The sequence below is a fragment of the Phyllopteryx taeniolatus genome, chromosome 5 (genome assembly GCF_024500385.1).
Source record: "Phyllopteryx taeniolatus isolate TA_2022b chromosome 5, UOR_Ptae_1.2, whole genome shotgun sequence".
Classification (NCBI taxonomy): Eukaryota; Metazoa; Chordata; class Actinopteri; order Syngnathiformes; family Syngnathidae; genus Phyllopteryx; species Phyllopteryx taeniolatus.
In genome coordinates, this window is record NC_084506.1 from 16,113,097 (window position 1) to 16,129,692 (window position 16,596).

General features: G+C 41.0%; 1 protein-coding gene across 6 annotated transcripts; it reads left to right on the forward strand.

Moving 5' to 3' along the window:
• Nucleotides 1-6,443: 6,443 nt before the first annotated feature.
• On the forward strand, nucleotides 6,444-12,595 carry si:ch211-127m7.2 (uncharacterized). Of its 6 annotated transcripts, none has more exons than XM_061773630.1 (4): nucleotides 6,444-6,679; nucleotides 6,758-6,893; nucleotides 7,945-9,862; nucleotides 11,460-12,595. In XM_061773630.1, exons 1-3 carry the CDS (start codon nucleotides 6,576-6,578, stop codon nucleotides 8,224-8,226), a joined length of 522 nt encoding a protein of 173 aa, XP_061629614.1. In that variant the 5' UTR covers nucleotides 6,444-6,575; the 3' UTR covers nucleotides 8,227-9,862; nucleotides 11,460-12,595. The 6 variants fall into 6 exon arrangements, with proteins under 6 accessions (XP_061629614.1, XP_061629616.1, XP_061629615.1 ...); XM_061773632.1 differs by having other exon boundaries at nucleotides 6,758-6,851; XM_061773631.1 differs by having other exon boundaries at nucleotides 6,444-6,667.
• Nucleotides 12,596-16,596: the final 4,001 nt, after the last annotated feature.

Here is a 16,596-nt window from a genome sequence, read left to right on the forward strand (position 1 = left end):
ATTTAGAACAGATACAAAATGAGCAATTAATTTGTGATTAATCACATTAACTACAGAAATCATGCGATCCATCGCGATTTTAAAAATGTCATCGATTGACAGCTGAAGTTGGGGTTGCACTGCCGGCTACACCTCAAAACATTCATTGTTTTTCATTACAAAAAAAATTAAATATTATTATTTATCCAGAGGAACCTTAGTTTTACAGAAAAGATCGCAAGATTTAATGGCCACTTCTTAATGCACAGACTGAGAACCAAACCTCCATCATCGGGTTGGAAAAGGTTGATTTGACCTCATTGAGTTGTATCATAAATGTGTTTAAAACCAACTCAATGTGACTGATGAGCGCTTGGAGAAATTTAAGTTGCAAAGAAAAAAAAAAGTAAGAAACTTGTAGTAGAGCGTTTCTATGAACACCAGCTGTCATGCTGCAGCTGCCACCGTGAGCGATCCACACTTGACATGAGTGAAAGAAGACAAAGTTCAAAACAAGAGTAAGCCAAGAGGCATTAAGGACAAGTACCGTTGCCACGGCAACCCCAGATGGCGTCTTGCCTGCTGGGTGTGATGTAATCAGGTGCCTAGAAAGCAGACGTTGATAGTGAGACCAAATCCTCCTTCCTCCTGCTTTGTTCTCTTCCTGTGCGGCTGCAGGAAGCATGATGCGTTGTTTTGAGCCCCTTGTGTGAGCCAACACAACAGCAGCAAAGCTTTACTTTGAGTCTGAGCACGAGGTAAGTAAGTATACGTCCAAGTATATGGTATATCGCAACCCACAGCTCAGTGGGCCAGAATCCCACCTTCTCTGGTTCTTCTGTAGCCCCTGAAAGCTTTTCTTCGTATTTGGAGCACTATGAAAGTTAATAAAAGACAATCAATTTTCTGTGCAGAGCAGTATTTTTTGTTTTAATAATATTGTACATCACTGACTTTTTACTGAAGTACAAGAGTCTTTTATCTGTACTTCTGCTTCAGTACAGAGGGTGAGAACATTTGCCAGCTTTGTATATCTCCTTTGAAGAACACCCGACACTGGGAGATGCGTTATGTGCAATCATGTTATTTTTGTTGTTGAAAAGAGCAAAGAAAAGGTCAAAGCTGTCGACAGCCACATTCACTAGGCCCAATCACACTGAGGTTAATAAGTGTCAAGGACATTTTTGAACTCTTCCTGAGCACAATAATGTAGACTGGCCTTGAATCGCGGCCAGCCAAGCTCGCTCCGTTTCGCTGCAGCGCTAACACGTAACAGCTCGTCCAATCAGCTTCATTCATTCAAAGTCATTAGGATACCACCAACATCAGGATCCGCCGGATATCCTTGCAGCTTTGGTCTTTCTCACAACCATAATTTATCTGCACTTTGACTTTTTTAATTTATATTATGATTAGAGCCAATGTCTGATTATGTCACAGTTGATCTTTTTATGTACTAATTCAGTGCTAGAGACATTATACAAAGGAATTTTAAGGGCACCCTGAATTGGGGAAAAAAATTATTACATTGAAATTTGACATAATAAAGTTGTAATATTATGATAATAAAGCCATACTATCATGAGAAAAGAGTCAGAATATTATGATAATATGGTCATAATATTAGGAGAGATGTAAATCTTATTATGAGAAGATTTTTTTATTTTAGACAAAAAAGTAGTTTTAGAAGAAATGTTTTAATATAACGAGAACAAAGGCATAATATTTTAAGAATAATTCAGAATATTATAGGAAAAAACAAGAATAGTGTTGTAATATTAAATATATATATTATTTGTTTATTTAAAAAGTTTTTTCTTGAATTTATTCATGTAAAATTCATAAGTTTTTTTGTAATATTGGGACTTGAGTGTTGTAAACTCATCCCTTTACTTTTGTACTACTGTGAGTTTATTCTTGTAAAAAAAGAAAATTCTCCTAACATTTGATTTGTTTTCCTCTTTTTATTTCTTGTAAAATTACATTTTTAAAAAATCACCTAAAATGTTTTTTTTTTTTTTTTAACTAATTATTTCTTTTCTGTGTGGCCCCAAATGTGTATTGCGGTCAAAGACTCCTCCTCTGGATGTTTCCTCCCATTTTAAATTCTTAATAATCCTCATGATCTCTCACATAAGAGCTTATGTCCCAGGCGTCTCTACGTGTAAACACAAATATTTCTACAGGGAACACTGCTAAACTCTTTTCTTAATCTCTCTGGCTGCAACAAGCACCCATAAATAAATATTTTTGAGTATAATGTAAAGTATGTGTCTCCTTCAATCTAAAAAAAAAAACCTGACAGTCTTAAATCTTATTTAGAGGCTGTTTGTTGGTATTTCATCCAATAGAAAACATTGACACTACTTTGCAATTATCTGTTTCTTGTGGGCAAGATAAAATCAATTTAGCTACTACCATTGTTATTGTTACCATAATTGTTTCTCGTGCCTTTTGTGAGTAATTAAAGTGAAGTGGATCACTTGAAAGAGACTCCACTTCCTCTTTTCCTTGGAGGTGAGACTTTCTTTTCAGGGTTTTCTTTGTTGCATTTGGCAAGTCATCAAATCTTCAACCACTAGCCGAAACTCCTCGTTTCATTTAAAGCACGCCCAACTTCCTGAATGTGTCTTCCAAGCGCCATATGGCCAATCACCAGCGTTTGCGGGCCAGATGGCCAATGGCGGAGACCCTTAATCAAAAGAGGAGTTAAGCCCGAGAAGAGGAGCAGAAAGATTAGTCTGCTTGCCACCAGTTTGGAGGAAGCTGTGAGTGTTTTGATTGCGTGAAAGTGACTTTTTTTATTTGACCTTTTGAGCTGCAGCATGTCCAGTTAGACTCAGGTCACCCAACAATGCTTTTCAATTGCTGTGACCAAGCTTGCAATGATGATGGCATTCGAGAGACACAACTTTTTGTATACAAGCTATAGACCTTTCCACCATGATGTCAAACATACTTCCAGGTGGCAAAAACTCAGATTGCACCAACAATAAACAAACCCTTAAGCCTGCCGCACACCGAGCCACAAGTCTGATCACTACTGAAGTGGACCATTGTGAAAAAATGACAGTTGGCAACTCTTCACCACGTCATCCAGCACCGCACATCTACTGACACACTGCAAAAAAAAACTGTGACCCTGTATCGGGTTATGAGGCTCTTCAAATAATAGACTGTATTATATTTTCTTGAACCAGAAAAAATAGGGTGATTGTCAAGGAAGAAGCAGATTGCCACAAGGACAGGAAAGGAGCCATAATAAAGGGGAGAGTGTCGCACCATGCATGCAACAGAGACTCCATTTCTTTGCACTCTAGCCAGAGGGACATATGGAATTATAAATATAGTCATACTATTCTAAAACATAATATATACATACTGTATATATACTGGCGGCACGGTGGCCAACTGGTTAGAGCGTCAGCCTCACAGTTCTGAGGTGTGGGGTTCAATCCCCGGCCCCGCCTGTGTGGAGTTTGCATGTTCTCCCCGTGCCTGCGTGGGTTTTCTCCGGGCACTCCGGTTTCCTCCCACATCCCAAAGACATGCAATAATTGGAGACTCTAAATTGCCCGTAGGCATGACTGTGAGTGCGAATGGTTGTTTGTTTCTATGTGCCCTGCGATTGGCTGGAAACCAGTTCAGGGTGTACCCCGCCTCCTGCCCGATGGTAGCTGGGATAGGCTCCAGCACGCCAGCGACCCTAGTGAGGAAAAGCGGCTCAGAAAATGGATGGATGGATGGATATATACTGTGTGTCTCGCTTATGTGTAAAACCCGGACACAACCATGTCGTTAGGTCGCAGATGTAACAGCAAATCATAAATTCACAAGACCCCCCCACCCCCCCTTTCACATGCTGCAAATCTAAAAAGCTGTTTAATAAATGTGTTTCAATGAATTTAAATGAAGTGTTGGAGTTTGTATTATTAAAAATTTTGACAACAATATTTTCCTTTTTACTGCAAATGAATACAAGCTCCAATTATTGGCCTCGTTGACTACTAACAAATAGTATCATATTGGTCCCAAAAAAAACAAAAAAAAACATCAATCTATCTTTGAAGTACCCTGGATCCTATTGTTTACAAACATTATGAAAATGTCTATTAAAAAGTCTGCTTTTCTCATAACGTGTCCCCTGCATGTGCTCCACGCATTCTTTATGTATTGGAAAGCTGTAAAGATTCTTCTGACTTGACTTAGATGACATTTTTTTTCCCCCCTGATCATGTTTGACCCACAAATTTGGGGTAGGGATGGGTGGGGAAAAAAGCAGCAACACGCTTTTTCCTTGTGGAAAAACAGAAATCTTCTTAGACCAGCTTGATCTGTGCATGTGGCAGCAAGCCTGCAGGAGGATGAGCACATCGCAGCACATCAGTTTGGACTTCTTCCAAATTTTAGAACATAGGTAGTTCATAGCGGAAAAGTGGTCGACTGGTTAAAGGTTCTGCCTCACAGTTCTAAGGACTGGGGTTCGATCCCCAGCCCCGCCTGTGTGGAGTTTGCATGTTCTCCCCATGCGTGGGTTTTCTCCGGGCACTCCGGTTTCCTCCCACATCCCAAAAACATGCATGGTAGGTTAATTGACAACTCTAAATTACCCATAGGTGTGAATGTGAGTGCAAATGGTTGTTTGTTTGTATGTGCCCTGCGATTGGCTGGGAACCAGTTCAGGGTGTACCTGCCTCCTGTCCAATGATAGCTGGGATAGGCTCCAGCACTCCTGCGACCCTTGTTAGGATAAGCGGCTCAGAAAATGGATAGATGGAGGTAGTTCATAAAAACAAGTCTTTAGTAAGACGACAATGTGTTGGTGTTAATTATTGGTAAGATTATGTAAAAAATGTGACCCATACACTGGTGTTTGGTGCCAGAAAGAGGCAATAAGATGATATCTAGGTCAGTGGGAGGGTGGTCTTAACAGATGTCCATATACTGGAGGAACAGTGTAATATTCCAGTTATAGCATTGAGAGCTTTCAGTGGGGAGAATCTAGTGTATTGCTCCCTTTTCCCTTCTTCACTCTTTAATTTAGTCCAATATGCAAAGCTGCTCTTTGCAATCAGGCCTAAGCACTTGTCACAAGGGGCTTTAGCAGCGTAATTAAACTGAGTTAGAGCTTTAGGGCAAAAAGTCAGAGTCGATTACAAGTTTGGATTTTTGAAGAGAGAAAAAAATTGTATATAGGCTACATACACGAGTCAATACAGTATCACCATGTGCCTTTGAGATTTTGTTATTTCACCCTCCAAAAATCAGAGATTCCTCATTGAGGTTTATAGTTCTATTTGTATTTAATGTATACCATTTTGTTAGAAATGCATATTTCATACATGGAAATGGAAAAATATATTTTATTTCATTTCATATACTTTAATGTCCCCATGGGGGAATTAGTTGCAGACTCTGCGAGTCCTGCAGTACACCCCACAAACTTATAATCAGAATTTAACAAAATAAAATCATTAGGTATTTCACTCTATGGGTGGTGAATTTATAATAGACTGTATATGAATTAGACTGTTTTGAATTGAAGTACTGAAATTCATAGTTTTTTCATGATATTCAAATTTATTGAGATGCCCTTCATGCAGTATTTCTACCAGAATAAATCAGCCAGCAGTCTTTAATGGGCAAATGCAACTCATCAATTGTTAAACTATGGTTTATGGTTCATTCTTTTTATAATTATGAAAAAAGAAATCTGAGAAATGTCCAAGTGGAAGTAAATGCTTCGGCAAATACTCTATGCTCAGAAATCAGCAACAGAAGGACCAGGCGTGTGCATGTGTGTGCGTGCATGCGTGTGCGATGCAGACTCTCAGTTTTAATTCCAAAGCGCAGTGATTGCAACCAAAGCTTTAATCCAACCACAAACTGTACTGTAGTGTACTTATATTATGGCGATAACACCCACAGTGAAGAAGGAAATGCTTAACCTGTTTTGCTGAATGCAGAAGTAGGTTGTGCATACACCCGATGATTTGGTTTTAAATTGTTTGGTGTCACACATCTATAAAAATGTAACAATGTGTAAATATTAAAATAAATATTTTTTACCCCAAAATGTTGTAACATCTACACTAATGTAAATGCTCTTTGTATATAAATGTCAATTTCTATTTTAATAAATTGTGTCACATCTTGTTGTCATGGACTACATCACTTAATTGCTCCAAAAGACGACCATACGCTGCAATGTGGCCATTCAATTTGCATACTGTTCCCCATTTCCTCGCCACGATTGCTTCAAATAAGTATGCTACAACAAATAATAAAAAAAATATATATATATAATATATCAACCAACATACAATGACTTAGTACTATTTCTTCAGAAAACAAGTCAGTGTGACTTCAACTACTCGTTAAGGCGGTAATGACTGCCACAATATGGCGGCCATTCTCGTCTCCAAATAACGGAAATGACGTAGACGAGGCTTCCGTCGTCCACTTCCGTTTGTGGTGACGTGCTTTCTCGGCTTCCTTACTTTCAGACATTTTAAGACAACGCAAACGAAGCCCTAACCCAAAAAAGAACAAATGCTGCCGTATAAACGACAAAAGTGGACGACAACAACAATAACATGTCGGAGCGACGCCGCGCTTTGCCGTCGTGGATGTCCAAAATGTGCGACGAGGGGAAGGAAAAGCAGCCTCTGAAGACCACCAGAAAGAAGAAAGTAGCGCGGTAGCTCAAGTCAGCGAGTCAAATTATAGCATGCATAAAAGTCCTGACAGTTATTGATTGTTAATATTGGTTTTCCAGGGCTGTTTTCTATTGCATGAACACGAACGAGCTGCTCGAAGCAGCTGCTGCGTATCTTGGCTACCAGCATGGGACTCCCCTGTTCGGCCAGCAGGTGACGCCGTTTCCTCCTTTGTTCGACATTACATTAGTACCGGTGGGTAAACCATGGTGTTCAAGGGTCACATTTAATAAAAAAAAAAAAAAAAGGAAAATGGGCCAACTCGTTGGTAGATGAGGTTAAAAAAAAGTTAATGTTTATGTAAGAGTTTAATAATAAAATAATCCAATGACATTGTAATTGTAATTTTTGTTACTAATTTAATTGTAAATAATCAACTGACTATTTAATCATGTAAATTTAAAACTTAGATGTAAGACAATTGTTTATTTTAAGAATATATTTCATTTAATGAAATTAATAATCAGTTTGCCAGTGTTCTTCAGGAGATGAATAAAAAAATAAATAGATTACAGTAATACATTCTAATTAACAAATGTTAGGGACAAAAATGCCCAAATGAATGCCACAAATAATAATGGCAAAATAACATGCTCAATTTTATTGTATTATTTAATTAATTTAATTATAATTCATTATTGTATTCATAATTATTGAATAAACAAACCAAAGGAAATGTAAAATTGTTTATTATATTCATTTTTTGTTTTACTATTTAGAATAACTAAATTGCCAATTTCGTTCTACACTTTGCAACCACAGAAAAAAAGATTAATAAAGATTGAATGAGATCAACAAATAAATTTGAGGAACAAAAACATTAAAGTAATGCAACAAATATTACAAGACTAGTGATAATGTAAGTTCTCAGCGGATCAAAGAACAGAGCGGTCCATATGTGACCCCGTGCCGTACTTATCCCATTGCTGCATTACAGAGCTGTAACAAAAGTTATTCAAAATACAGAACAAAATAGTTTTTTATATTACTGTGTTAAAGCCTTATACATGCACTCACCACAATATTGGATACACCTGTGCGTTCTCAGTAAGTTAAAACATTATAGTTCTTATGTTTCTAGTTTGCTTTGCAGGACAGGCGAACTTGTGGTTGGCAAATCTGCCTCACAGTATTGAGGTTCTCGAATCTTGGCTCAAGCCAACCAGTGCCAAAAATTCTTGGCAAAGGCAGAAGTGGAATAAATTACAAATGCGTACTTTCTCACTTCCCTGGCCCTCCATGACAGGCTCAATCCAAGATGAAGGATGCCGCTCGAAAAAGTGTCTCCTCTGTAAAGAGGACGGGGAAGCAGGTGGCTTTAGAGAAAGAAGCGGTGCGTGAAGAGACCTACGTCTCAGAAACAGACTTGGATGTTGCCGAGATGGAGACTGTGCCTTACACCGGAAGCGACCAGAAGGAGGAAGACGAGGCTAGGCAGCAGACGGCGAAAACAGAGAAGCAGCATTTGACTGAAAACCAAGGCGGTGACGACGCCATGCGCCTTGTACGAGAAATCTTTTTCACCTGACAATACGCCACATACGTCATAGTCACACTGTTGTTGTATTGCGGGGATATGCGACACCTACCCCCAATAGGTGAAAATCCATAATAAAGAGGGATATTTTTTCTCTTATATAGTTTTACACTCAAACACTTTTAACACGTTTAAACCAGGGATGCATGGTCAATATTTTTTTTTCAAGCCGATACCGATAACTTGGATTGGATCTTGGATTTTCTTTTTCATTTTTTTTTCTTAATCAAAGCTATTTTTAATGTAATCGGATTTATCCATACGACATAATTCTACAAATCGACTCGATAATTATATGTCTGATAATTATCGTGCATCCCCAATTTAAAGTTATTAAAACATCCGTATCCCAATCACTCCCGTGGAACTTCATATTTGTCAAGCGGAATCCAACTGTTTAGTGCCACGGACAGACGTATATAGTTGTCAAGTATGTTGTTCAACGGGTAGTCTGGGAATACGGTCTTTTTGCTCAGCTTGTCTGAAATTCAGGTTTGTAAACCACTATAATGACTAACAGATCCCTGTAGAGGGCTGCGTTGCAGCGTTTTGGATGTGAGTTCAGCACAGCTTTTGAGTCGAAGAAAATCTCATCACATCGATTATGAGGGGGAGAAATGCCAACACATTGGACGTCGGACAGGTTTAGGCACCTCACACTCCCAACGGAGTTGCACTGGTGGACCTCAATAAATGAAAATACTATTAGATGCATCTGTATATGTATAGTATGAACAGACGGTGTCACATTAGAAAATGTCGTGATTGTGAGAAAAGATGATGCAGTTCATGGAGTGAATGACCAACTCTGCGTAAAAACACCGCTGACGTTTAAAATTGAGTCAATGTCGCTCACAGAACAGTTCTTAGTTATATATCTGAATAAATAAATGGATTATTTTGTCATCAAAACCCCTTTCTCAGTCTTGTTTATTGTTGTTGTTTCATAGTTTGAGGTGTCACAAAAGCAAACTATGTTGGCACCAAAGGCACTGTTCTGCTTTACGTTTCTTTTCACAAAAAGCTTGTTTAGATAATGATAAATTAGTGTCTTTGATCATGTAACTTACATGCAAACCTTTCGAGATGACGTAAGGGTTTGTTAGCGGTGTTTTGTATTGCTGATACCCGGAAGTGCGTGTGACGTCTATAAAGTGTTTCGCTTCTTTGCATTCCAATCACCTTTCAGTAAGATGCAGTGTGGGCGGTATTCTACAATGGCGTGTTCAGTGAGCCCAATTTCGCCAACTAATGGGGTATCGGCAGTGACGAGCGGCCCTGAACGCAGCACTCAACCCAAACCACATCTGTAAAACTCAAGTCAGTTATAGCCCATCAGCAGCCAGCTGATCGCTGTGTTTACTTCCTAGGTGCACTTTAATGGCAGTTGCATGACCGCTTTAGTCGATATTCAAACAAATATTTACAAGAAAGCTCTGAAACGTGAGTAAATAGAAGCTTTCGACGGGACGTCAACGGGTTCACGGGAGCGCGCGCGTTGGCAACGACAGAGGAGGCAGGCGCGATCCCGAGGGAAGACGTTTAGCGCGGGGACGCGCGCCCGCCACGGGAAAGAAGGCGAGTGTCCGTGCTTTCCTCCATCGTCGGCCAGCCAGCGTCCATCAAGGTGCGTCACACGTCTGTGAACTTTCGATGCCATGGTGGTTTCAATTTGTGGACTCACTTTTTGTCAAGTCTGAAGAGGGGGGCGGGCTAGTGTCCCGGACTTTCTTTCGTTTGTCTGTGAACTCACTTTTACACATCTCGACTGCCTTTTTGCTTTTGGTTACTATTTATTTATAACTGATTTTGTTTGATGTAGTAGCCCTATAATGTCGTAAAGACGCACCGATCTGAAGGTGAGGTTGTTGATCGTTGGGTAGTTTGAGGTATGAGGGAGACAGTCGAGAGAAGACTTTTGGTGAAGGTGAAGTAGACATGTTATTTGTTGTACAGCAAAAGTGGGATGATAGGTACGATAATTTGTGTATCGAGCGATAATCAGGCTAAATTGGAGCATTTTTTTTCCTCTCTGCCGATCAAAGTCAGCCATTGCCTGATTGTCAGATGTCTCCAAAGACAGGTACACACATACCGACAATCTGTCCTTCTTGATTTACCTCCCTGTTGATGAAAGCCAAAGTCCCGATTGTCTGATGTCTGTAAAAGATTATCCTGAGGGATTATTTTGTGGTGCGGGGTGTGTTAAATGTTATTGTTCTTCCCGGATATGCTCTGAAAACAGTCAGGGCTGACTGACAATCGTATTATTAAACCTGTTCCAAATCTACTATAGCAAATATTTTGGCCGAGTACACGCATACCCACAGTTGGGCCTAATTTGTCCTCTTTTCTGATCAACGTTGGCAAAGGCCCGACTATCAGATGTCTAAAAAAAATAAAAATATCCGATGGAATTATTCTGCGGTGGCGGCACGGTGAACGACTGGTTAGAGCGTCAGCCTCACAGTTCTGAGGACCCGGCTTCAATTCCCGGCCCCGCCTGTGTGGAGTTTGCATGTTCTCCCTGTGCCTGCGTGGGTTTTCTCCGGGCACTCCGGTTTCATCCCACATCCCAAAAACATGCATTAATTGGAGACTCTAAATTGCCCGTAGGTGTGACTGTGAGTGCAAATGGTTGTTTGTTTGTATGTGCCCTGCGATTGGCTGGCAACCAGTTCAGGGTGTACCCCGCCTCCTGCCCGATGATAGCTGGGATAGGCTCCAGCATGCTCCATTTAGGGGCCTAAGGCAAAACCAGCCTGTAAAAAATGCATTACAGTTAGTAAGCTCTGTAGAACGGCACAGCACCAATCACTTAAATACTACAAACACTCCTGTTTTCACTCTTACTGCCTGCTGTACTTTTTAGTCTCACTAAAAATTTTTACAACTCCACTCAATTGTAGCAGATGGAGGAATATAACCAAAGCATGATCCTGCCACCACACTACTTTGCTTCACTGTCGGGATGGTGTTCCTTTGGTGATGAGCAGTGTAATGTTTGCCCCAAACATACCTTTTTTTGTATTATGGGCAAAGGTTCAGCCTTTGTTTACATCAGACCATAACACATTTGTATATCCACGGGAGGTGACTTTGTGAATAGCGAGCATACCATGAATGAGCTCTGTATTTCTATATTTCCCCAAAAGAGTCAACATTGATCGTATTGGGTCATCGGGATGCATTTAACGTGAAGACGACATATGTCATTGCTACAGGTTCACAATGGGAAACAAGATTATTCGGAGGCGCGAGTCTGCAGTCAGCGCTCCTGGCTCACAGCAGGATCCAGCCGAAGACGAAAAGACCACGCCGAAAGCAGGTGCTGATGTGACTGCGGCTCAGCAGACTGTGCCAGCAGACGACTTGGACGTAGCGTTAGGGCAACAAGTGGCTGAGACGCCATGTCTCCCCAATGAAGAGTGCGTGTGCGTTCCTGAACCAATGCAAGAGGCGTGTGTTAAGGTGGATTTTGAGACCCTGCCAGTCTCGGAGAATGCGCAAGTCCAAGATGAGGAGAACGATCCATTTTCGTCTGCATCTCCTTCACTTGACCTGAGCACCCCTCTTTCTTTTCCCCAACCCACAATCACCCCGCCGTACCAAACACCCATCCCGGAGGAAGAGTTTGCAGACGTTCCCGCCGCTGAGGGAACTTCAGATGGCACCGGGGCTGCTGTGAGCTCTACCTTGGATCCAGATCCTGCGTCGGAGGCAGGGGATGCTGGGAATTTGGAGACAGGGACTGATGAGAATTCAGAGGAAAGCCTAAGTAAATGCCTGAAGGAGTTGTCGCTGATGGGAAACGATCCAGACCTCATTGACCAGACCCCCATCAACATTGGTGTGTCCGCTGAGCTGGTCTGTGGATCAGAAGATCTGTAGTCCCTCTATGACAGGGGTGTCAAACTCTTTGTCTCAGGCTGCATTGTAGTTATGATTTCCCTCAGAGGGCCGTTAGAACAGTGAAACCATATAAATGTTTAATCATCACCAAAACATTATTACCATTACACAACAAATTGAGGGATAACTAGTTTTGAAATCAGAAGACAAGGATAATAGTTTGTTCAAGTATTGTGTAAGTTACTGTAGACAAAGGGTTTGGTAACAGAAAAAAGCAATATCTCAACATTATTGTGTATTATTATGACAATTTGGAATTTGGGTACAGATTTTAGCAAAAATCACGGAAGTTGATGAGCATGATTTGCTTTCCCGGGCCACATAAAATGATGTGGCGGGCCGCATCTGGCCGCCGGGCCTTGAGTTTGACACCATGCTCTTTGAGAATCCTCAAGGAAACACAGACACTGATGTCCTTGGTTTTTGTAACAATAAAAGAACAGCTTCATTCTTGTGTTTCTTTACAAACATTTATGCAGCAAACAGGTGTTCACAGTAAAAGGATTTATCATGGGGGTATCGGGTGAACCGCATACCACATTTCCACAAATAGTGGCTCAAAGCTTTACTTACTCAACTACAGATGGGAGGATGCTATTTGGGGCAGGACTTTGTACAAACATGTTTTTGGAATAATATGAAACAATATTACCAGTACAGTAATCTCCCGAAAGTGGAGACTTATGGAAAACGAGTTCCCCATAATGATGTTACGTTTTGTGGAGACGGCATCTTGAGGCACAATTATTGTTCCAGTAGACTTAGCTACATTTTATTGTTGTGACTTTCGGCTTGTCCTGTCAGGGGTTGCCAAAGCGAGTCATCCACATGAGTTGTTAGGCGCAGCATTTATGCCAGATGCCCTTCCTGACTCAACCCACCATTTATTTATTGGGGCCGGCAGTGAGTGGGTATTGAGGTACTGACCAGAACACGTAGAAACAAACAAGCACTCACATTCACACCTACGGGCAACTTAGGGTCTTCAATTAACCTACCGTGGAGAGAACATGCAAACACCAGACAGGCCGGGGTGGGATTTGAACCCGGGTCCTCAGAACTGTGAGGCAGATGTGCTAACCTGTCGAGCACCGTGCCGTGTGGGTAACCTATCCATTATAAGAACTTTTTTTATATGGAAGATATGTAGCATGATCCAGAGGTGGGACCAAGTCATTGCAAGTCACAAGTCAGTCTCAAGTCTTTGCCCTCAAGTCCGGAGGCAAGTTAGGCAAGTCCCGTGTCTTGTCCTAAATTGAGACTGGCAAATCCCAAGTCAAGTCGCAAGTCTTGGCTTTCGACTTGGCTTGTGACTTGAAGTCGAGGCAGGCAAGTCCTGAGTCAAAGTCGCAAGTCTTGTTTCAAAGTGTAGGATTTACGAGACTTTGAGTTTCAAACTGTCGGACTAGCGACTTGACTCGGGACTTGCTTGTCTTAACTTCGGACTTGACTCTGTACTTGACGTGAAAGACGAGACTGACTTGCAAATCAAAGACTTGGTCCCACCAACTGAGTTAATTGCAATGACTGCTCATTTTATTTTCCAGAGGCGTTCAGTCATCTTGCCAGTATTTCAGAAGGACAGCCACTATTTGAGGACATTCAGTACTGGGACAAAATAGAGTTTTCATTTCTGCAAAGATCAATTCATCAACTCTTCTCTTATTTTTCAAAAAGGTCACCAAAATGAACCAAAAATCATGCCCTTTATATTTACTTGCATGTCAATCAAGTGTATTTTCCATAGGGACAAGCTGTTAATTGTTCCTTTCTGACTGCAATATACACATTATTATTCTCATGTGCTGTTGTGAAAGAAACTGCCTGATAAAAGCAAGTTATGAGACAAAACTATGTTGTTTAGATTGTGTTCCGTTCCTACAGTGGTGACGTAACCACCACTACTAACTCAGTTGTAAAGTCCCAATTACAGTAAATATTTGTATGAAAAAACACTTTTAGGCCATAAATATAGAACAATCAAATGAAAAAAAAGTACATCTGTTGCTGAGTGTGCCTTCATCCGTAATATGCTGTCGGTGATAAGTCATAAGGTCGACATTACAGTGGCCTGCCTCGTTATAAGACAAAACCACGGCCAAGCGTGAAGAGCGCACATGTGGAATTGAAAAGTCCTGCTCTGATCATGTTAGAGGCATTGCCTTCTCACAGTCTTGGGGGGCGGGGGCACATTCTTTCCAGAGGAAGAAGTTTGGTTTTTGTGTGGAGGGGGCCTGGGTCAAAAGTCCTCAAGTGTGATTCTCGATCCATGAGAAAATCTGCTGCATCTCTCACCATCCGGCCCATCTTGACAAATTAAGTCATTGCCGTGGTATGAGAGGCCACCACTGTCTCGCGCTGAAGCTTGAGGAATGCTCCTCGGCTTCGTGTTTATGGCTCGCATAATTTTTTTGTTCCACGTTGCCTTCCAAGAAATAGCGTTACACTCCAAACGTTTGAACACACCTCCAGGGACAACCGACGCCGTCACCCAGTCTCCACCGAATAGAAAGACACGTTTTAGAACGCTCATTCCGTCCGTCAAGTATAACCAACTCTGAAGTCAGCGCTGTGTGGAGAGACTGGTCAAGGACACACAAGCCTGCATGATTAATGCTTATGTGTTGTTGTGATTCCTGTCATAGCAAAGCTCCATAAACACAACCACTGGACACATAACCCCCTACGTCTTGTTTATTTCCTGTCTGGACTGGACTGTGGCCAAAACTGAGCAACTCACAAAAGGAAATTAAATATCACCATACAAGGGGTTCTCAGTTTTACAACGGAGCAAGGAGAGACTAACCATTAGGCAAGCACAGGCAATCGCCTAGGACCCAGAGATTTCAAGGGACCCCCAAACATCTCAATAAAGCGGATTAATAAAGTTTTCTTTGATTTTAAAAAAATATTGCATTTCACATGCTTTAAAACAGCAACATTTTGAGTGCTCTCCTCTCCCTTCATACATTGGATGCAATGTGACACATGTGCAAACTTGATTCAGGAAGAGGGTAACAAAACAAACTTGTGTTGAGAAAAATGAAGTTAATATAGATAGATAAATATATCCATTTAAATCAAATTTATGAGGGATGGACTTCAATTCTTAAAACTGCATATGTTGGTACTGAGGTATAAATTTGGTGTACAGAATTTGAGACAGCAAAATCTTTGTGGGACACAGATGCGTGACTGGTTTTGCCTTAGGCCCCTAAATGGAGCATGCTGGAGCCTATCCCAGCTATCATCGAGCAGGAGGCGGGGTACACCCTGAACTGGTTGCCAGCCAATCGCAGCGCACATACAAACAAACAACCATTTGCACTCACAGTCACACCTACGGGCAATTTAGAGTCTCCAATTAATGCATGTTTTTGGGATGTGGGATGAAACCGGAGTGCCCGGAGAAAACCCACGCAGGCACGGGGAGAACATGCAAACTCCACACAGGCGGGGCCGGGGATCGAAACCCGCACCTCAGAACTGTGAGGCTGATGCTTTAACCAGTCGCCCACCGTGCCGCCGAGAAAGAAATTAGTTTAAAATCTTTTTTTTTTTTTTTTTTTTTACATTTTGTTAATGCACATTTTTGACCAAAGCAAAAGTACTAATTTTGATTGGGATCAAATCCATTTCAAGGTTTGAACTAAATTATAAATAAAATAATAAATTTAGTCGTCACATATTCAAGTATTTTTTCCAAGTTGGTCCAAAGTATAATTTTGTACGTGTATGTGATGTTTTGAACACACCCACGTTTATTACTATGTGCTAACGCAGTAGCAAAGTTAGTTACAGTAAATATTTGTATGAAAAACAGTTGTAGTCCATACATATAAAACAAGATGAGAAACAGTATAGCGTGGTAACTGAACATGGCTTCCTTTTATTTCTATTCTTACGCCTCTGCGCAAACTACAAGTAGTTGAGTGCGCGCCATTTGTAATTTCGAAACTGTATGTCGGAACTGTCGTCTTGTGATCAGACAATGCTGATTTCTTGTGTATCAGAGTTTTTCTGCACAATTGGGACAGATGATCAGATTCACTTAAAATGTACCACAGCTGGTTCTCACAAAAAGTTCAGTCTCTTGGAATGAGACGTACAGTTGCTGTCAGCAGTCACGTACCATCAATCCATTTTCGACCACTTATCCTGTTCAGGGTCACGGCTGAGTTGTGACTTTGGCAGGGTACACCCTGGACTAGTCACTGTAATCAATCTCACACCATATATGAACAAATAACGATTCACACCTATGGCCAATTTAGAATCTTCAATTACCCTTACATGCCTGTTTTCAGAATGTGGGAGGAAGCCACAATACGTGCTGCAAACCACAATAAATAAACTTAAATAAATACCTTGCTGACAGTGTCAATCAATACTCGGCATTAGATGCAACCAGATACTGCAGTTGTATAAAAGTTGATACGCGTTCAGAGA